Raw genomic sequence first — 21,906 nt, 5'->3', positions numbered from 1 at the left:
ATCCACAAGCGTTCCGATAGTATGCTATCTGTTTACAATTACAGAATGCACGTGTAACGACACGATATTGCATGGTATCTGCTCGCTGGAATCCATACGTTTGTCTAGGGAGGATAGAAGCTGCCCGAGGACAAGATATAATGGCTCACGGCTGAGAATGCAGCAAAACGAAACACGCGACCTATCTGTGCGTTACACTTGCACTTACTAACCTCGGTGAAAGCCAAATCGACACATGATCACGCGACTCGAATATTTTCGCAAGATATCGCCGTTACGGAGCAATGAGCCCGGTTAAAAGAATTTTCCCGGAGAATTTCCACGTCCACGGTACAATGCTCCTGATTAACGATATCGCGACGTTGTTTGCTTCTATCAAATCGACGTTTCGTTAAAAATTAACGAGACAGTTCGTTCCAATCCTCTCGATCTTCCTTTGGAATTGGAAATCTGTGTATTTCTGAGAAAATAGAATTACACGATCGTCTATAAAAATGATAATTTTCCACTTTGATTCGGAAATTATGAAGCAATGATAGTTACAAGTAAAATAATCCTATACTGCGGTAAATAGAACTGTTATGCACATAAACGAGTCTCTTTAACGATTCGTTGATAATCAAACGTTTCGTATGTTTCACAATCTAATAACAACACGCAAAAGCATATGCAAGTGATTAAAAGTAATTCGTCTATATACAATAAAATTATATAACATTAGCGTGAATGAGTGGAATACTATGCACAATACGTTATTTACGCAGAAGCCGATGTATCATTATAAGACTATCATCATCAATATCAATCATTTGACTTCTGGAAAGCAAAAGGACACTAATCATACACTTTGCTACTAAATATGAGAGATTTGTATATACGCAGAAAGCAGATTTAACAAGCGATATAAAGTTTGATTTCTAAGTAGCTCGTGTGATATAGAGAACAGTGAATGTTTTAATAGTAGCACTGACATAATATGTCACTGGCACAATGGTGTACTAAGAGACGGGCAGTGTTAAGGATAATTTTTCTTGGTCACGAGAATATGTGGAAAACATCGATTCGGTTATCGATACTACCGTTAAGATTCAGCCTTGTACAGCGATACTCTGTCAGCTGATACTGAATGGAATAGAAAATCTATAGCTTGTGCAATTAATACGGAGATCGTGTTCCTGGTCTCGTTACGTCAACAATGAATATTCCGTAATGCGGTGTAACTTTTCAATTTATATTCTATGAATGTGGTTCGTTCCCGTTAGTCTTTGCACAAGGCATGTTTATGGAGCGAGTTAAAGAGACAAAATAGGTTACGAAATATCGGCAAAATAAAGGAAATAATTGAAATGAAGGAAAAGAAATTGAATTGAAAGGGAATTTGAACGCGTACGAGTCAGTAGAAAGGAAAACAAATCTATAAATACAGCTGGAAACTTTCGTATAAATTGCTCGAGCATCTAAAAAGGTTGATCTTTTTTACGAGAAATAGATTCTTATTTTTATATTGTTTAAAGTAAATCACAAGTTCATATTTTCTGCAACTTTTCTGCTCTAACAATTAGACGCAGTTTCAATTTATCAAAGATAGTGCAAGCGTGTTCAAAATGTGCAGCAAACCGTAGCTGCATTTTGTAATATACTTCATACCCGTTCACACGTAAGACTTAACATACTCATTTCTCACTTTACTCTGTCCTCATACCGAAAGTACGTATCGTTTACTTCTGTAGTCGACTGCCAGAAATATATGAACACGATAAATTTAAGGCGAAATACATTGAAGAACGTTTAAAGTATTTCGCAATTTTCGTTTGAAAAACATCTTACGAATTACTGTTAACAATTCCTTTTAACTAATACTAACAACATCGAAATTATTAGTTCCAAATGAAACGTTTCGTTATTTATTATACACGAAGAGGAAATATTTTACGAAGAACACAATCAGAGACATTTTAAGTCTAAAAATTTGAAGAGATGTTCGAAGAAAAATGGTGTTCAATTGTTACGTTAAAGGGGAAAAGATGGCAATAAAATATAATTCGTCGCGAATCGACATCTTCGTATTGATTACAGCGGACACTTAATGATATTTATGTAACGTATACGACGCTAGAATGTTTCTGTTAAATCGCAACGAAAAGCACTTTCTACTTTAAAATTGCTCTCGGCTTCGTTACATTATACGAAATGCACTCCATGTAAGTCATTAAATGGAGGAAACGCGTTTTAAACGTGACTTTTCCTTCTAAGAATCCAGCGTAATCAAAGCAAGTGAATATGCAGAGATTGTTTTTAACGTGGTTGGCTACACGTCGCGTGTTATCACGAACGTTATAACAATACCATTCCTTTATAAAAATCGATAGAAAACGAATGCTTTCCTTAGAGAATCTTCCAGCGTATAGGAACCTATTAAATTATTTGGAAAGTTCGCAGCATTTTCTACAGTTAATTTATTCCATTATAACTCGACATCATAAATTTGACGAAACTCGAAGAGAAAAATCTAATTATTAAATGTATTATCGGTCGATAGAAAAGATATTTTCCAACTAGAAAGAAATCATCTTAAATTCCTAAGATTTAATACCCTCTTATGACGATTTGTTTGAAATGTATATTTAGGTAAAGATATAAGAAAGAAGCGGAAGATTATCAAGAGAAATGCGCGTGCAAAACGCGCTAATTCTATAAAAATAACGAACTCCTTCATTTCCATTTTCACTATGTATTTTCCAAGTAAATGAATATTAGAAAGAAACACCGTAAGAACATCGTAAAAGTCCAATTACCACGATTAGATAATTCGCGATTTTAATAATCCATTTCCTAATCTCATATTTTCACAATGTTTCTGTCTGCGGGCCTTGGAAAATTGGCGCGAATAATAATTTATTAAACGTAGTAGCATACAAGTTATTAGACCAACCGCTATAACGCGAAATTACGCGGGAATGTGCTGTGTTGCAATTAAATTCAGAACGACCCTCAAGTGCATTCTCGCGAATACTTTCAGCATGTTCCCCATTACTCTATTTAATAACGATTGTGACAGGATAATCTGTGGGAAAACGTTCCTGAGCACAAGTAGATTTCAAGGCACAATTTACGAACACCATATGAGCGACAAGAATCTTAATGAAGTTTCACGGTGGCGCATTCGAGCCGTTTAATTGATACACTCCATAAGAAGATGCAATTTTAAGACGACGTACTGAAGAAAGTAACAACCAATTTTGTTGAAAGATCAATCATATTTGGTAACTTCGATGATCGAAGGAAGAGCGAATTAGGAACTTAATTAAATCAAAATTAATATATTAACTGAGTAAATTAATGTACTAACTGCTAACTTACTTATATTTACTGTTAACTTACCACTAGATCTAATGCTGCTACTTATCGTCAAATGGTTGCGTAACGTAAAGTAAATATTGTTGTATCGAAATTTGAGATAACTTGCGAATAATTTTTCATGATCAATCGATGATAAGATCGTATATTATTAAGATAAATAAAAAATACAGGTCCAGTGGAGTAATTTTTTCCAAAAACTCTTCTTTATCTCTAAACATAGGAAACGATACTTAAGATTCATTTAGTGAATTTTGTAACAATTTCCAAGAATTCTCGAAAATGAAAAATTCTTTTCTTCGAAACTAAGGGTCAGCTGTAAAGACTCTTTACTATACCATTATCTAAACATTTGTAAATAGAAACACAAACATATTACGTAATTAAAATCATGTAGAATATGAATATAGGACCCCAAGAAAATACCCAGAATTGAAATAACCAACCCAAGACCTAACAACAAATTGAAATTTCTCAGATTTCTTCATCGAAATTCAACTTTACCTACAATCTTCTCAACTTAGAGTTTCTCCCAAATCATTTGATCCGAATACTAGTTCGTTCGTAATAAAAAAACTAACCTTTTTCAAAGTAACGAAGCCAACGAAAGACACCAGAAAAGAATCACCACCATCGATCATCACGGAAAGCGATCATCTCGCGGTAAGCAAAACCAACCATCGTCATCTGCTTCATTAATTAACCCAGCAATTTGTTCTGGTTAATTGCACACCCCGTCGAGCTTGGTAAAGTCAGAGGCGTGTCGAGGTCCGAAAGCAAAGAGACCGTCAACGAAAACCGGTGGTCGGTCAACCTTCGAACGTAAAAACCACGAGCGGCACGTCAATGCCATCATATTTCGTAGCGAGAAACAAGATATGTCAATTGACGTGCATTTCGCGTGCGCACGGCTCATACATGATAGTTTCGGGTTACCTTGATACAGAATATCTCCAGGCTACGGAGACGTACGCAGGTGCGTGGTGACTTGAGCGAGTCAAAAGCTGCCTGGCTAACGAAAGTAGGCTAAAACGTTAGGTAATTGACTGGAGAAAGAAAAATTGATTCGAGGAACGAAAGCAAGAAATATATAGGGAGAGATACCAGGGATGGTTAAGATCTAAGAACAATAAAACCCGATTCAAGGATCGAGAATACGCGTTAACTTTCCGTTTCTTCATCTTTCAGCCCAGCGACAGCTGGATCGCAGACATGCATCACCTACGACGCTGTGAATCGCGCCTACATCGAAGCCAGAAAACGCATCAGTGAGTGTTAACAAATAGGGAAGGGAAATAAGCAGTAGATGAAAAAGAATTGTTAATTATAATCGGTGCAAGTAATGAGTTACGCGGGATAATTTACCGTGTCGTTTCGTCTGTATGGAAGTTTCCTCGCGATTCAGTCGCGTTTGTCTTGAAACGATTACACCTCTAGCTCGTTATACCATTCATCCTTGGTTAACGCGTTCTTTGTTCGGTCCCGTTCGCGATCATGCTCACGCACGTTTCGTCGGTTCATGCAGATGTGGCGCAACCCAAGAGCAAAATGTGGCGACCGGAGGATCTGGCTACGGTCGGCGAACTTCTGCTGGATATCAGTTCCAACCTTGCTCAAACGTAAGAACTCGTCTATTTCTTTTTTTTCGTTTCTTACTTATTTCAGGGATTTATCAGTTAGGAGTTTTCTAAGTATCTTCAAGCGAAAAAGATTTTCGGAGAGAATCATTAGAATATTGACGATCCAACTGCTTTTATTCACAAGATTCTAAAACAGGATCTGAAAAAGTTATCTATCGCATCGTGTGAAGCTAATCGTAAGAAGCTCCTTATAAATTCTTGAAAAAAATTAGATAGTACATTTAACTAAGCGATAGATGTAAAAGAGGGAAATTTGGCATAGGCGGTTGCTGTAATTTGTTACATCGATAGAAAATCACTAGATTCTATTACAACAGATATGGACTAACCTTCGAGGAGATCGAGAAGAGTCTACCTCTAATCGACACTTCGAAGACTTTGATCCGCGATGTGTGCCCAGCTTTCCTAAGCAACGTGGAGTGTCGAGCTGGGAAATATCGAAGAAACGACGGTCTGTGCACGAATTTACAGAATCCAACGTGGGGCTCCACTTTATCCCCTTTCCAAAGGTAAGCCACAGCTATTAAACTCGTTTATCAATATCCTCTGATGACAAATTTTCATTTGTCATATAGATTGATGAGTCCACGATTTGCGGACGGCTTAACAGCACCTAGAATATCGGAAACAGGTCATGATTTACCATTATCACGAGTGGTGTCACGCACCATGCATCCTGATGAGGGTTATCACGATCACGCTGGCACAGTCATGGTCATCGCCTGGGGACAGTTTATGGACCACGACTATACGCTAACTGGCACCCCTCTAGGTACGATTCCAAACCCGATAATTGTCTAGTTATACGGTATAACGTACGTAGAATAAATTAACGGATGACCAGATTTTGATAGATAGATTCAGGTCCTACAAAATATTCGTTTTGTATATAAGAGTAATATGACGGTTAAAACGACTAATTCGCAAGTTTTATATTTTTCCTACATACTTCTCATTTTGATTTCTGTGGTACAAGTTTTATGATACAGGGAATGATAATTTTAGTATTAGCACACCGACAATTTCGATAGAGATTTAATAACAGATGTAGAATGCAGTATGAGAAATTGGAAATAGATAGTTACTGTAATATATTCTATCACTAGGGGGCTACCAGGGAAAATCAATAAAATTATAGACGAGCAAATTCTGAAAGCAAGTTCTCCATTTACAAACTTTACTTGTGTAGATTTAGAAACACATTTAGAACGCGATATGCTAAATTGTAAATAGACAGTTGCGGTAATATATTCTGTCGCTGAAGGGTTGCCAGACAAAATCAATAAAATTATAGACGAGCAAATTTCCTGCCGGAATTCTGCATTTGCAAACTTTATTCCTGTAGATTTAGAAACACATCTACAACACGATATGCAAAATTTCGTAGAAACATTTGCCATAACTTCTATCGATAGAATTTATACTAAACTTCGATGAAATTCCACGAAACGAAGAAGATCCCTAAAACATACCTACTGTTTCATTAAATTCTAGTACAAAACAAGGAACAAATCCAGCTGTACATAAACTAGAATCATACACGCGTCGATGCAAGACAAATTTCTCTCTCGAGAATAATATCTCACGATTAATCGACGAAATGACATTACAAGGAATGCCAGACAGACGAGAATGGCACGCTATCCTTAGCGAAGGGAACGGTGACCGAGAATTCGCGAGCAAAGAAAAAAAATGGAGAAAGTAACCGAGCCCCAATTTTCAATAGCAAATTACGTAATCGGTGTCGTTTGGTTGAGTTACATCAGCGTGTGCACGGGACGGCTCGTATATAGTAAACGTGTTATAGCAGACGTAGACAGCTCTCAAGCCCTTCTACGTCGAATATTTACCGTCTATCGAAACTAGGGTAACAGCCAGAGAAAGCGAACGATTGCCAGTCAGATAAACCGGTAGGCCGATCATGTGACTACCGTGGTGAAGTTTCCACGGGCCGTACGATCCACGCCAAAATCGCATGCGTCCACACGTTGCTCTCCTGGAACTTGGCAATTAGTGGCACCAGCAAGAAAGCGGTTGCTATTTTGTTGGTATATGGCAATTAATTGGATTGAATCCACGATACGAAATCAGCGACAGTGGTTCGATAGACCCGCGATAGCGAAACAGGTATCGCGTTGGAAAATGAGAATTTCCTGAATTTTTTTCGGGTCGAATGGATTTGCGGGTTAATTAATTATTTTAGAGTTTCAGTTTTGTGCGTTTCCAGAGATTACTGATAGGTATTCAAGACTTTATAATTGTAGTAACAATTATGGATTTGAACTGTTGAAAACTTTCAGATGGTTAGATTTTTTACAACTTAGATTTTAATGCTTGTATTTAGAAAACAGGTGTAAGTACTTTTGATAAAATTAATGTTTATGTTTATTGTAAGAAAAATACGATCGTGTAATTATAAATGATCTGCACAGAGTATACTTGAAGCTAGTGGTTGCGGTGTTAAATCGCGATGATTAGTATACGCATAGTTATCCTTCGATTACGATAATATGATTGATGTTACCTATGAAGTAATTCAGAATTTCTTTACTAAATTTTTCAGCACATTGAAAGAATTTCTTATCGACGATCACTTCTACCGAAGTACATATTGCGTCATTTATAGTGGAACGTATTACGATTATTATACATATTATAGAACACTCGTTTTATGTTCACTGTACGAAATAATTGCGAAGATAAACATCCATAGTGCATTACACTGCTCATTAATAATTAATACGTGTAAATGACGATATGAATAATCATACTCCATATACAAATGTTCCTCATAACGATAGAACAAATCTAAACCATCGTACCAACGATCTTCAATCTTCTTCAAACGGTTACACGCTCTTTCGATGAACGACGATTACCTATCCATTAAACGCGACAGAACAAGGCAACTCTTATCGCAATCTTAAAGGGGCAAGAATTAATTTATGACTTAAGACAACCATCTAATCCAGCTATATATATAAAGAACTTAACAAATACCATCAAGACAATGGGAATTAAGCGAAGTAAAAATTTAAATCGATCATCAACCGCTTAATCTACAAACAGCCTCGCGTGCTGTCTCTTACGTTACTATTCTATCTCGCCTGAAAAATCATTTCCAACATTATGGTACTCGGTATGAGAACAGAATCGAATTCTAAAGATAATGATTCAAATTAATCCTCGTTGGTTTGATGAGATGTTGTCAGGAGGCGAGATAAATTGTTATTGTCCAGATGCAACGTATCAATTTTCTGCTTACTTTATTTGGTAATGATATTATGAAAAAAGGCTTCTTCCGAATGAAAACGTAAGAGATTGCGTAAATTTTCGTTTATTGGTTTTATCTATTAGTAACGACAACGTTCCCTTATCGGCAAGCTTATTCCATGACAAGCAATTTACGTAAATTATCTATTAGAAATTTGCATTAAATATTATCCAAATATACCTCTTAAATATATTAGGCTACATCAATTTGGACATTTCATATATTTTTGCACATAGTGTCGTGTCAATTGATGAACGAAAATTGCAAATAAAATGTCACGTCAATTTGCCTAATTGGCCCTTAACACAGTAATAAACTACGATTTATGCAAGTTCTCGAAAAATTGACCTAAAGGAAATTCCTAAAAAATCCTTATTAAAAGAACAATGCTTGCATGAAGATTTATGTCACTTTTTTACGCTCTCGCGTGCTGTTTCTTACGGTACAATTTTATCTCATCAGAAAAATCATTCCCAACGTTACGGTAGCGAGTTTTGCGGTTCTCGGTTCACGCCTTCGAATCTTCCCACGTAAGCCACGAACGGGAAACGATGTATCCATATCGCGGGCACATCGACATGGAAAGTATACACGACGCTCGTGTAACCACTGTCGCGGTGGAATTAAATAAATTACGCTATCATAACAGTAGACCAACGGCTAGCTAAGGCCATATCGTATGATCGATGAGCTGGTATTCCACTTGTAGATCCCCTGAACCGAAACGACCCGGAGGAATGTTGCCATCGGCCACAACACCTGAAGAATCCGTACTGCAACGAGATCCATATACCGGAAGACGATTATTTCTACAGGCTGTTCGGCGTGAAATGCATGGACTTCGTTCGCGCCTTTCCAGCCGTTCGACCTGGTTGCAGACTTGGCTCCCGTGTGCCTTTTAATCTTCTGACAGGTGTGCTTGACGGGAACACCGTCTATGGTATCTCGGAATCATTCGCCAGGTAATTGATTCTTTGTCTTAATGTTGATCGTCGAGAGTTTCGTTGGGTGGTCTTTCGAAATGATTTAAATTCGTGATTCTGACACAATGGCGATCCTAATTCAGTTGAGAAGGTAAATGGCTTTCGTAGGTTTATAGGTTATAGGTTAATTAGGTTTACTAGAAGCTAACGTTTTATAAGTTAATGGTTTTATGTCATGCATAAATTTCTCTAGCAATTTTTAAGCTTTTCGACAGTCCTATCCAATTAAAAGTTCCTTCGTCCATGCCATCTTTCACCAAGGCCTCTCAAGTCCGAGTATTTGGTTTCTACTAAATGTACTTCTTCTACTAAGTGTGTTTTTCTCTAAAAGAATCACACTTCCTCGTTCTTCCACCATAATTGTATCGTCGATTTTTCCTTAACGAGCCAAACAACAATTCGTTAATAACAGCAAAACGTGTTCAATGATAATCGAACGACTTGCAACACGTCTGTTCGAAACTCAAAGCTGTGCCGTCCGTTACGTCAGCTTGGACAATAAATCAGCATTACGTTGTTCTACATTTTCTAACGTGTAGTCTATGTGTATACATTCTGTTCCTCGCACTTTCTAGTCCGCTCGCATTATGAGATCCACGATTACACAATCGGGAATCGAGGGACTCTTTCATCCTCTGATCCAGTTGAATTCGGACCATGTTTCACTTTGGGCTGTGGTTAGATGCGTGTTCTGTCGGACGAAACATCTGTAAAACGCAATGCATGTTCTCCCAACGATCTACGATGGCTACGAAAAGTATTTGCACATACTTTTATGTTCCAATGAAGCCTTCTTCCATCATATTTTACAGCAAAGTTTTGTAACGATGTGAAAGTACTACCAAATGATACGAAACTAGATACACCTGAACCTAATTAATACGTAAATACTATAATAATTGCAATTGTGTGTAAATATTTTTTGTAGCCATTATATAATATTTGATTGTTCTGATACATTTGTCAGAACGACAGATGGTCGGAACAAAAATGAACTGTAATCACAGCCTTAGGCGAGATAATCTCACTAATATGCGCGTGTTAATACTAATAATTTATTAATACGTATCATATGTGAATAGAGAAACGTTCGAGACACGTCCCTTTTGTTTCCATTTCCAGGAAGCTCCGCGCTGGCTATGGAGGATTGTTACGCATGAACCCAGTGTTCTCGGAGTATGGTTTGAAGGATTTACTGCCATTGAAGCTGGACATCCCCGACGAGGGCTGCACTCGACCGAATCGATCGATGTACTGTTTCGAAGCGGGTGAGTCTTTTCAATGTAAATATTTCGCAACCAAATGAGTCGCGAATTTTACTATCGATTCTAAGATAGTTGGTTGGTTTCTGGATAGTATCGGTTTTAACTTTATCCAGTTTCTATTATAAAAACTATCCGAGGACTCGTTTTCGCTTTTTCTTTCACAACGTTCCTTTTGAAAAAAGAATTGTTCTCCTTTTGATAACTTTGAGATTCTTTTAGAAAGTTACAAGTTTGTTGTAGTATTCTTGAGAGTAATGAAAAATTGAGTGACTGTCTGAATTGTAACATTCGTATCTTAATACATTTCGTCCGGATGATGTCATAAGACGTCAAACCAGGTGAACCTGCCGGACGGTTGATGCTGATGTCTTAAGACTCAAGACCTCATTAATAACGCTCGACCAGTGCTCGTTCAAGTCCTCAGGTCAACTTTGAAAAATGTCTCAGGATCAGTGTGTTAAATCTAGATTATTCAACGTCCATCCACTTTTGAAGCCATTCATATCATTCTGAGCAGTCCATAAAGTACTATGTATCGCATTCTACAAGTATATTTACTTGCACACAACAATGCCGTATAGAAACGTAATATAGTGCTTCTTAAATTCTAACGCTATAGAGAGAAACAGATAAAAATAATTGTCTCAGACTTAGAAAGCTTCCAGTTCGTTTGACCTTCGATACTAATATCCTTCAAAATTAATAATCGGAAGAAATTTTTTTTCTCCGTTTGATCTTCAACGAAAAACAATAAGGAAATCAATGCGTCTTTCTTTTCTTCGATTGATTTTCAACGCTTGATATTTTTCAAAATTAACCAAGTAATCATATCAAGAAACCTTTTTCTCTTTCTTCTGCTTTTGTCCAATGACTGGACGAACGATTAATCACACGACAATCGAATCAAATGTACAAACGCCGGATCTAATCTCTAATCATCTGAGAATCGAGACTCGCCGGCATTGTAAGCAATGAGAAGTGAAAAACGTCGAATACGCCGGCGCCGCACGATTTTATCTCACCCCTGGCGTGTTCACCGGCCTGGGAAATAGTTTTCCCACGTTGTGCTCAACCAATCAGAAAATCGTGGTTATCCTACGCGATTATCGTGCTCGTGTACAAGACGAAATATGTAACATCTGTTGCAACTGTTCGATGCATTAACCTGTATTAGTTCCATCGATCTATGTTTCTGGTTCACGTTAGAATTGATATTTCTTCCGATAGGATGTTCAAAATGAACGATTCATAATTTTTCATAGATACTTTATATACGACACTGTAAATGATTTTAGACTCAAACGCATCAGATCAAACGACGTTACACAGCGAATTATCGGCTTTCGTAACAGAAATAGAAGGCGAGAAGGCCATTCTTCAGCAAAGCGATGCTCCTATTCATAGAACCGCCACTACGAAAAAGTGGTTTCAAGATTTCGGAATAGTATTATCGTCATGGCCAGGATTGAGTTCTGATCTGAAAGAATAAAATCCGTGTAGGCGTATATTCCAGACGAAACATTAAATAAGTTAGTGAGTAGTGTACCTAACAGATATCGGCAACAATCTCTTGCAGACTGTTCACCAGAAATTATTAGAAGACGAAAAAATTCTAAGCTAACGTCTACTTAAATTCCTATGTTCTCTAAAACACACAACAATCGCAAGCTTTTGGATAATAGTACGCTGGTCGCTGCAATTTCTTTCCAATGCAAGTTTTGTTCCAAGCTAAGTTTAAACTAGCGTAATAATTTCAAATTTTTGGCCAGTAATTTACCTTACGTTCTAGTTTCTTTAATACGAGTTTCACGTTCCGATAGCTCTGGATTTTAATCTCAACATTAACCACGATGTTTTGCGTAATATTCGCTTTCGATCGAAAGCGGCGTAACCACGTGACGGGGCAACAGCGAGAAAAATGGATTGTCTCGCGTGGTCGAATTTGTTCGAGACCATGGTTATTTACGAAAAGAAGTAGGTCACGTGTCGCTGCCGGATAAAATGATAATAGGGATCGCATTATGTATAATACGGAACAGTGTCGAAATTCGCGTGGAAATTCTGCCTCGCATTCTGCCTCGTCGAGTCAAAGAACGGCGATGGTTGCTCGACCGAACAATTATCGGCGTGTAACGCGATGTGTAACCGAGAAAGGGAGTGGTCCATAATCAAGGTCGACGACTTCATTCGCAAAGTTGTCGTAACAAAATGAAAGCCTGGTGTATTCGATAATCTATAATACCATGTGCATTTCGTTAAGTTCTAGCGATTCCTAACTATTCGACAAGAGTCACGATGAATGTTGAATTCAAATTGTGAATCTGTTGCTAATAACCGGGAAAAACGAGTTATTTCGCCACTTGAATTTTCGATTTCTTGAGTATGAAACTTGTATCATTTATGGATTTCCATTTTTTAGAACGTCGTATCGTTTCCGTTAAAAATAATATTTACGTTTGCAAAGACTAAAATCAAATTCTAATGGATCCAGGCTGGAATTGATTTGCATTTGTTAACTCTTAATTATCGTTCTGCATGCTTGACAAATTAATAGGTGAAAATTTCCCTCTTTTATTTCTATCGTTTATCGCACGAAAATTGATTCTATTCTAAAAAATGACGACAGTAGAAATTATTTTACGTTACATACTAACGCGTTGCTTGGAAATCTTTTCTTACATTTTCACGAATTTTGTATGGTTCTCGTGAAACTTTCTTTCTTGAAAGGAATATTTGAATTAACTAATCTATGTTAATAATATGAAAATATAAAAAATTCGTATTGCTAAGCTAATAATAATAAAATTAGCTAATAACAAATAAGACAATAATTAACCTAAACAGGGAAGTGAAGAAATCAAGGGAGAAAAGGAAATTCTTCCAGTTGATGTATAAACGGTAGAATGCGGTTGTTCCACTTTGTTACAGGAAAAATCATCTATTTTTCATCGGTCACGAGCAACATTCTTGCTGAACATACCGTAACTTTTGCCTTCAGGTGAGATAAGAGTGAATGAGCAACTTGTGCTAACCTGCATGCACACGTTGATGGCGCGAGAACACAATCGAATAGCGAAGACCTTGATTCAAATTAACCCTCATTGGGACGACGAGACGCTGTACCAAGAGGCAAGACGAATCGTCATTGCTCTGATTCAACATATCACCTACAACGAATTTCTGCCCATTCTACTTGGTAAAGATGTCATGGAGAAATTTGGCCTTCTTCTTGAGAAAAATGTAAGAGATGATACGGTTGCCTGAATTCCGATTTACACAAACTGATATTTTTCTGAATAACATTAAAGAGATAAAATCTATATATTCCAAAGAGCGTTTGAACTTCGCCATGAATATTTTCAACTTTGGACTTCACTTTAATTATTTTATACTTCGAAATTTCAAATCAAATGTCAAACGCATTCTGTACATTTTTGCGCGTTTAAATTTTCCATAAATGCATAAACATTCACATACATAGTTTGTAAATCTTTTTTAATTTAGAATATTGAAACAATACTTTTAGATTTCTATTCGTTCAAAGTTGATTCCTGTGATCAGCGATTTCGGTTTTTCCCATCCACGAAAAATGAAATATCGTAAAATTTCATAATCGTATGTACGTTTCATTTCTTATAGGTATACTGGGACGGTTACGACGAAAGCGTGAACCCAGCAGTGATCGATGCTTTCGCTGCTGCAGCCTTCAGATTCGGCCACTCGTTATTGCCAACGGCAGTGGAAAGATGGAGCAAAGCTCATAAATTCATCGGTGAGTTAGAATGCAAAATTCCAAGACCAAGGAGTAAACCTCGAATCCTCAAATAATTAAATTCTGACGATAATTGTTTCTTTAAAGCCTCGAAGAGACTGTCAGACTTAATTAGAAGACCGTTTGACCTGTATCGTGCTGGAGTTTTCGACGAGTACGTCATGGGATTGATGAACCAAGTTGCTCAAGCTATGGACGACTCTATCACGCAAGAAGTATGAAATATTCTTTTATATACATACAAAGTGAAAAGAAGTCAGAGAAATACTTATTCATATAAATTCTAGGTGACGAATCACTTATTCAAAAAAGTTGGAGCTAAATTTGGACTGGATTTGGTTTCGTTTAACATGCAACGAGGTCGTGAATTTGGTATTCCAAGTTACATGGAATTCAGGTTGGCACATTTCGCTAGGGATATTCAGTTTATACAAATTTACAGGAACTTTATAAAAACATACGGTTCGCAGAAACCCCCCTTAGATACTTAGTTTACACAAACTTATAAAATATTCGGTTGGCAACTAAGTGATTGCGGATTTTGTCATTAGATGGCAATGTCAGAATCCGCAGTCACTTAGTTGCCAAACCAATATCTTTAGAAAGACAAAGATAATTCGTGAAAATTGTATAAATGTATTTCTATAAATTTTAATAAATCTCTCAAACTAAAAAACTACCTATTCTCATTCTACTTCTCAGAAAATTCTGCGGACTTCCATGGGCGGACACCTTCGACGAACTACACGGTTCCATGCCAAACGAGACCATCAAACGCTACAGCTCGATCTTCGAGTGAGTATTATCCGTATAACCGTCCTCAATCTCTATTTATACACGATTCAGCCAAAATTCGAAACATATTCCAGACATTCGAATCCTAAATCAATCGCAAAGAACACGGACGGCTTATGATGTCAAAACAGATTATTCATTGAATCATCGATAATCCATTACGTAATAATTCAAATCGATGCTAATTTGCCTCGCGTTAAACATTCTAAAACACGTTATAATCATCACGTTTCTAGGGAATGAATATAAAATCCCCGGAAATAACGGTGCGTATTTTAATTCGATGTTTAGTCGCCCAGCTGACGTGGATCTGTGGTCCGGTGGTGTGTCCGAGAGGCCACTTCCGGGTAGCATGCTCGGTCCAACCTTCGCCTGTATAATCGCCACGCAATTCAGCTATTCCCGTCGTGGTGACCGATTTTGGTACGAGTTGCCGAATCAGCCATCGTCCTTCACTCTCGGTAAGAAACCTTTTCAATCGAGAAACTCGAATAAATTGGAATTTATGGGTACGGCATGGGACGAGAAAGATCGCTAACCATGGTATTCTTGCATAGCGAAATTCGTCAATTAACGATATTAGAGAACTGACAAGTTACGATTCGTAGACTACGAACTGCTTCCTTGCAAGTTTGCAATCTTAGAATTTCAAAATTTTGCAATTTTAGCGGATTAAGTAATAAGCTTGTTCGCCTTTCACCAGCCTGTACGTTTCGAAGAATCGCGTAACAATTATTTAACGAAGGTAAAGATACAGATGTTTGAATTTTTTGGTGAGAAATACGTATTCGCGAAGAAATGGAATAAACAACAACATAAGCGACTCTGCTGATCGCATTACAAGCATAAAAATAAGAACACTCGACGTTGTCACGTGCTATCTTAAGAAAACGCAAGAAACGAACTTATTTTGCTCGATCTAATAGAATCTCGCTATTTTAGAATCGAATTCGGAATTTCATAATTTAGAAATAGAATTTTAGAATTTCATAAAGAACCGAATGTTAAAATTACTCGGCTGCAAAAAAAGATAATAATAAAAAATTGTGACTTATTCTGTGTATACAGTATAACGCTTCCTATTAATTATATCCAATAAATTAAACGAAATAATTATTGTTTGAACGTTTTCTGCTATCAATTCTGAAGTATGTTTTCTTTTCTAGATCAACTAAACGAAATTCGCAAAGTGCAGCTCGCTAGAGTGATCTGCGACAATACGGACCTGATCGACACCATACAGCTATATCCCATGGTGTTGCCCGATCATGAAATGTAAGTAAGACGCCGTGGGTTGAATTCGAAGAGGTTACAGACATTTGTGGCTAGTAAAATGTGTTACGAAGACTCGATTACCGGCTCGGAGGAGATTGAATGTCGTTTTGAAGATCGTAGGTCGATTCGAATTGTACTATTAGTGAATTACATCGTTAGAATTGATCGAACTGCACGAGCAAGGTAGAGAATGAAAGTAACGTTTAATTTCATTGAGTGATCAAATCAACACCTATTTGTCTCGTAATGCATCCTCCAACGATGGTTTTAGGGACACGTTCTTTCACTGAAATATTCTTCTTCTTCTTCTTCTTCTTCGTTCTTTCACGATATCACTTGTTTCTATAACATTTGTTACTGTTATTTGTTATACGCTGTGTTCTATCTATTATATATTATATTTATCGTTGACGCGATTATTCTGTTCCTAATAACGTTTGATTTCCACGACTACTATTAGACATTTTAATATTTTATACGAACCACTCAGAAGCAAAAATAATTTCCGAATTCAGTCAAAGTTTTATGAAATCGAGTCGATCGATTTGTCTCTTCAGTTCGTATAACAGTTTGCTACTAAAATTAATTTATCTGAAAATAGACCAATAAGTTGCATCAAACCGAACATAATATCCAAATAATTAAACCAATGAATTTATGATAAGCCGAACTTCACATTTTTAGAACACAACCTCGGCAGAAAATTTTGAGCGTTCTTCACAAAAATGTATACAGACTATTGCAACATTATCGCACATTATTTTTTCCTATTAACGTCCGTCGTTCGTCCGTTTAGTTCGCAACGAAATCATCGAACCTATCATCTGAAATAACGCAACTCGTATGTCACCTTGCAGAAACCCACGAGTACCATGTCGAAGCGGTGTGCTACCAAGCATGGACCTGAGCAAATGGGCGGAATTCCCGACCGCGAATCAAGCGCAATACGTGAGTAATCTAGCGGACAACTATCAAGCATACGGAAAGTAAAAAGGCTGTTTTTTAGAAGTAAAATTTAGAGAACCTACCGCCTAGACGAAAGACCACCACCATGTAGTGAACAAGTCACGAGCCAAGAAGCACGACACTTAGCCAACCCCTTTCACCCTGAGACACACGATTACGGTACTGTAGAATAGCGAAACTATCGACATGCTAGTCTGCATGTTGCATTTCGAATCAGCTTAGGGATCACAGAGGTAGACGAACAGTTCTAGCATCCGAATAGAACCCGCCCCCCTCCCCCCTCTAGCGACCTTAATTAATTAGTATACTCGATAAAGACACTTAATTTATTGCCAGGCTAGAATTATAATTTATATTCAATATAAATTATGATTTTTTCCGTTGTAGTTTCTTTGTTTTCTTTTTATACATGTTTTATACGTAAACGGATGTGTAAAGATAATATAATTAATTTTAAGGAATTCCATGACGTTTAACGATTTAGAAGTCGATGACTTTCTATCTATATAGAGTGATGGAGGAAAATATCGCTATAGACCGGAGTTTCTTGTAAAATCTTGTGCGAATCTGTAAAATTTATCGCTGATTCCTTGTTCAATCTTTTTGTGAGATGCGACCATCGGGGCTGAAATTCAAATTTATCGTAATTGGTTGTCGTTAAACAACTGTAGAAGTATGTAAAGACAGACGAACTACTTTTACCGGAATGTAAAATTTCGATCGTCGATTTAGTCGATTCTGTAAATGTTCTGGAACGTATACACGAGCAGAAGTGGAATTTTGCAACGTTGAAACAGAAGTTTTGGTTGCTTGTAGCGGTTATTCGAAGTAAAGATTCCACGTAACTGTTTCAAGAAACGAAATCGATGTCTCAAACGCTGCCAATTCTCGCCTGTTATGCCTTACAAAAACATTTGAATAAAGAATTGTGTATTTTAGAAATTCACCTAGAATTTTATGAGATACGCTTGTCTGTGCTAATACTTTTGTTCATCGCTATATCTGTACATACGTTACGATCCAATTACAATTTTGTAACGTGCCTTTATAATAACAGATTTACGAAAAAGCGTAGTGCGTCACGATCATCGAATTTTCGCATATTGCTTGCGTATTACAATCGAGTCGAACGAGGGAAGGAGATTCAAGTGGTCGAAGTTGCAAATAATACGAATTCGTTGCGTAATGGCGGTACGCGACAGGGGCGCGTTCACGTAGGAACAACTTCCACGCCGACTGCTTTTAATAATCACTCTCGAAGTACGTTAGAAACTGATACAATAGAGAGAATTTAGCTGTGCCTGTGTCGCGTTGTGTCACAGTCGAAACCAGTTGCAAATGATTGCACGATTCATATGGATTAACAAAGGTTGCGAAACGGACGACTCCCTTTCATTCAACTTCACTTCGTTTGTCGTTAGTTACCTAATAGAGAAGTAAATATACGCGAACTCGTCTTCATATTACGAGAATATCACGGTGGTAGGCCATCGCGCGTTTTATTTCTCAATACCTGTCGAATACTCCAATTTTATTTTCGCGGTGGGCAACCATTTTCTACGAATTTTATTTTTCCATTGATTTGGAACAATTTCAAATGTCAGAATATCAGAACACGTTACTTGATATACGGTTGTCAAAATCGTGATTACAGTTTTTTCACCCTCCAATTCTTGTTACGTACGTATCTTACGTTTCGGATATTCCAAATTTTTTACGTATTACATAACAGAAGTAATCGTTTAATAGAATCCACGAAATGTTCAGTCTTATCGTTTTGCACTATTAAAGATGAAAATGAAGAAAAATTCAAGCTATGAGAATTGAGGGGTTTTAAGTCTTTTGATGAAATTATTCGGATCAAGTATCTACGATGAATCGTGTCTGTATCATGAGTGGAAAATTGTAGCTCTACTATCGTCACACATCTCCCATATCTCTCTAGAACGACTTTTAGTACCATCAATGTTTCTATTTCCCTTTCTTACTTAGCTATCCTTACATCGAATCCTTAATTTATTCTTCGTACGTAATAAGTGCGGATTTCTCCACCCTTCAACTTCTCACAAACGCATAAAAATCCGCAGTCCAGTAATAACTCCTACACAATGTACATAATAGCACGTAACAAAAGCGCATTCCCTCCATGAAATCGCACCAACACGGGTAGCACATTTTTACTAGTGTCCATTCTCTAGTCTTTCTCTCTATCACGATAAATACAATTTTTCCCCTGAAATAAAGAAAAAAGAAGAAAGAAAAAAAAACAAGAAAAAGATCATAAAGCAATCATAATCATAAAGCATTTTTGTCTCCAATTTTTAATAGAATTTCTAACAAAATTGGAGATTTGGTTTTATTCCTTTATACAAAAGAAGAAGAAAGAAAAAAACGCGAAATATCATAACCATCAATCTGTCTCCGATATTTTGGTAAAATTGGAGATTTTTATTTTCTCGTATAAAAGAAACAAAAATACTAAAGGAGTGAAAAAAATCATAAAGACTTCGTTCCTATTTGTAATTTTTATAAATAACATTTTTAACGGAATCGCGACATGGAAACACGAGTTTTGAGTTTGTAAACGCGGAGAGGATCTTGACAGGTTTCCCACAATATTCTACGAAGGATTATACGATGCACGAGCACCTACAAATGTAAACCTATTGTACTATAGCGATTGGTGGAGGAGCACTTGCTTGATGTACCAAGAGAGCCAACGAGACCGGAAAAGGTGCGGAACCAATACGACAGACAACAGGTTTTGCGACTCTTCTTTGAGAGCATTAACGGCATTGCTTCGTATCTGGGATTCAGAAAATAATCGCGCACCAACGACTAAGTATGGAGCACCGAGGGTGAATCACAATCGCACAGAGATTATATTTAATTTTCTCGAACAGAGAGTATATTTATGTCACTCATTTTCCACTTATATATGTTCGATGTCGAGAAAAATGCTTGTGATCAATTTACATGATTTTATAATAGCAGAAGAAGTTTCTTTTATTATAAGTATTTTTGTTTAGATTATATAGAGTAAATAATACGCATTGTCGTGTTATCAACGTTGTACGAAGAGAAGAGAAATAAATTGTTTCGTTCACCCTCGTACTGTCACGCACATTCGAGCACTTTAAGACACTGCCCATTTATATTTATGTTCCATGAAAATATTGACAGAGTTGACGATAATTCTAACGCAGCAAGTATCGTATCAAGCACGTAGCTAGCATAAGCAACACGATTCAACACACATTATCAAAGTCTGCGAACATAATTTTAACTCCATGAACATCTTCGCATTAAGAATACTGCGTTTGGATCCTTCAGAGCCTAATATCAGCCAAACAACCTACTTAAGCCGATGAAACTTCGAGCCATAAATAACTACCCTTTTATAGGATTCAACGATCACCTTGGAGAGAGGGTTAACAACTAATACACTAGCGCTGAAACACGTAGTAATTTATACGATACTATACATATTTTATATCCGTGTGGCTTCCTTCTTATACGATCGCGTATACAATTTATCGAACCAGTACGTTCTTTTTTCTATCGTCGTTATAGGCGTACCACTTTTTCACCATCCTCTTCTACCCTGTCTTCGTTTAATTTTAGTATACAAATAAGAGAAAAGGCGAAATGTGGAGCGTGAATCTAGCATTTATCTCAGTGTTTGCTTCAAGTGTTATTGTATTATTATATACAATGTATATACACGCGTGCACGATGGCTCATGGAATAAATTTCAAATTACGCAAGACTATACGATTGTTTAAAGCGAAGATAGAGAAAAAAGGGAACGGCGATTTCTGAGCCACTGTACACTCGTAATCTTTTAGTTTGTAATTGAATTTTGTACAGTTTAAGTATCGTGAACGAATAAAGTCACATTAACGAGAGTGCCATTTATGGAACCTTCATCGATTTTGTGAATTTTCCTTTCTTTTTCTTTTTCTATCTCTTATTTATATTATCATTACGATATTTGATTCGTCGTTGGACGAATCGAATGTTGGGTAACTTGGAAAATCGTTAGTGGCATTTGGAGTTTTCGCGTTGTTCTATGCAGTAGCACGGTAAATATTTCACCACAGCGAGTTACACGGCGAGCACGTAAAATTTACTACCGATGTCGAGGGAGAATGATTTACAAGGTAGTTAAAAGCAGCACCTACGTTTCTTGTGCACCGACTCGTCCGATCGAAAGCACAATGTGAAATGACCTACGAGCATTCGTACTTGAAACATCTGTCTAGCATTAGATTATTTGGAAAGTTCGTGGCGTTTTTCACGTTCGTTATATATCTCTGTATATTTCAGCATCTGAACTAAACTAAATCGACCGTACTTTTCGTAAATTTATCAACTTTGTTACTTGAATACACCATCAGTCCACAACTTAAGAAAAAAAGAAAGAAAATGAAACAATTGCCTAACTACAAAAAACATTCTTTAAAAAATATTCATATCATCATTTTTATCTACTTTTTAATTTATTGAATAGCTTAAATGATAAGATGGAGAAGACAATTGTTCATCACAAATTTGAATACATGATCAGTCTACAATT

General features: G+C 36.9%; 2 protein-coding genes across 4 annotated transcripts in view; one reads left to right on the top strand and one right to left on the bottom strand.

Moving 5' to 3' along the window:
• LOC100742777 (chorion peroxidase) overlaps positions 1-21,245 on the top strand; it is a 33,976-nt gene extending 12,731 nt beyond the window's left edge. Inside the window, exons 3-17 of one of the 3 annotated variants that reach the window (XR_002946106.2) lie at positions 4,546-4,625; positions 4,883-4,976; positions 5,315-5,506; positions 5,573-5,769; positions 8,981-9,233; positions 10,377-10,522; positions 13,518-13,759; positions 14,159-14,291; positions 14,379-14,506; positions 14,579-14,688; positions 14,994-15,086; positions 15,378-15,547; positions 16,253-16,361; positions 17,219-17,486; positions 20,005-20,101. Coding sequence is in view for 2 of the 3 variants with exons in the window: in XM_024365654.2 (XP_024221422.1) it covers positions 4,546-4,625; positions 4,883-4,976; positions 5,315-5,506; positions 5,573-5,769; positions 8,981-9,233; positions 10,377-10,522; positions 13,518-13,759; positions 14,159-14,291; positions 14,379-14,506; positions 14,579-14,688; positions 14,994-15,086; positions 15,378-15,547; positions 16,253-16,361; positions 17,219-17,309; positions 20,005-20,151 (2,185 nt within the window). In the remaining variant the exon portion in view is untranslated. Of the gene's footprint in view, positions 1-4,545; positions 4,626-4,882; positions 4,977-5,314; positions 5,507-5,572; positions 5,770-8,980; positions 9,234-10,376; positions 10,523-13,517; positions 13,760-14,158; positions 14,292-14,378; positions 14,507-14,578; positions 14,689-14,993; positions 15,087-15,377; positions 15,548-16,252; positions 16,362-17,218; positions 17,714-20,004 lie in introns of those variants that run through there. The other 2 variants (XM_024365654.2, XM_024365655.2) reach the window with 2 other exon arrangements.
• The window catches only part of LOC100744885 (centrosomal protein of 290 kDa), a 175,621-nt gene that overhangs the window by 133,717 nt on the left and 19,998 nt on the right, over positions 1-21,906 (bottom strand). The gene's annotated exons all lie outside the window — the stretch shown is intronic.

Source organism: Bombus impatiens, unplaced genomic scaffold (genome assembly GCF_000188095.3).
Source record: "Bombus impatiens unplaced genomic scaffold, BIMP_2.2 scf_0144, whole genome shotgun sequence".
In the NCBI taxonomy this organism is placed as follows: domain Eukaryota; kingdom Metazoa; phylum Arthropoda; class Insecta; order Hymenoptera; family Apidae; genus Bombus; species Bombus impatiens.
This window is presented reverse-complemented; position numbering and strand designations above follow the sequence as displayed.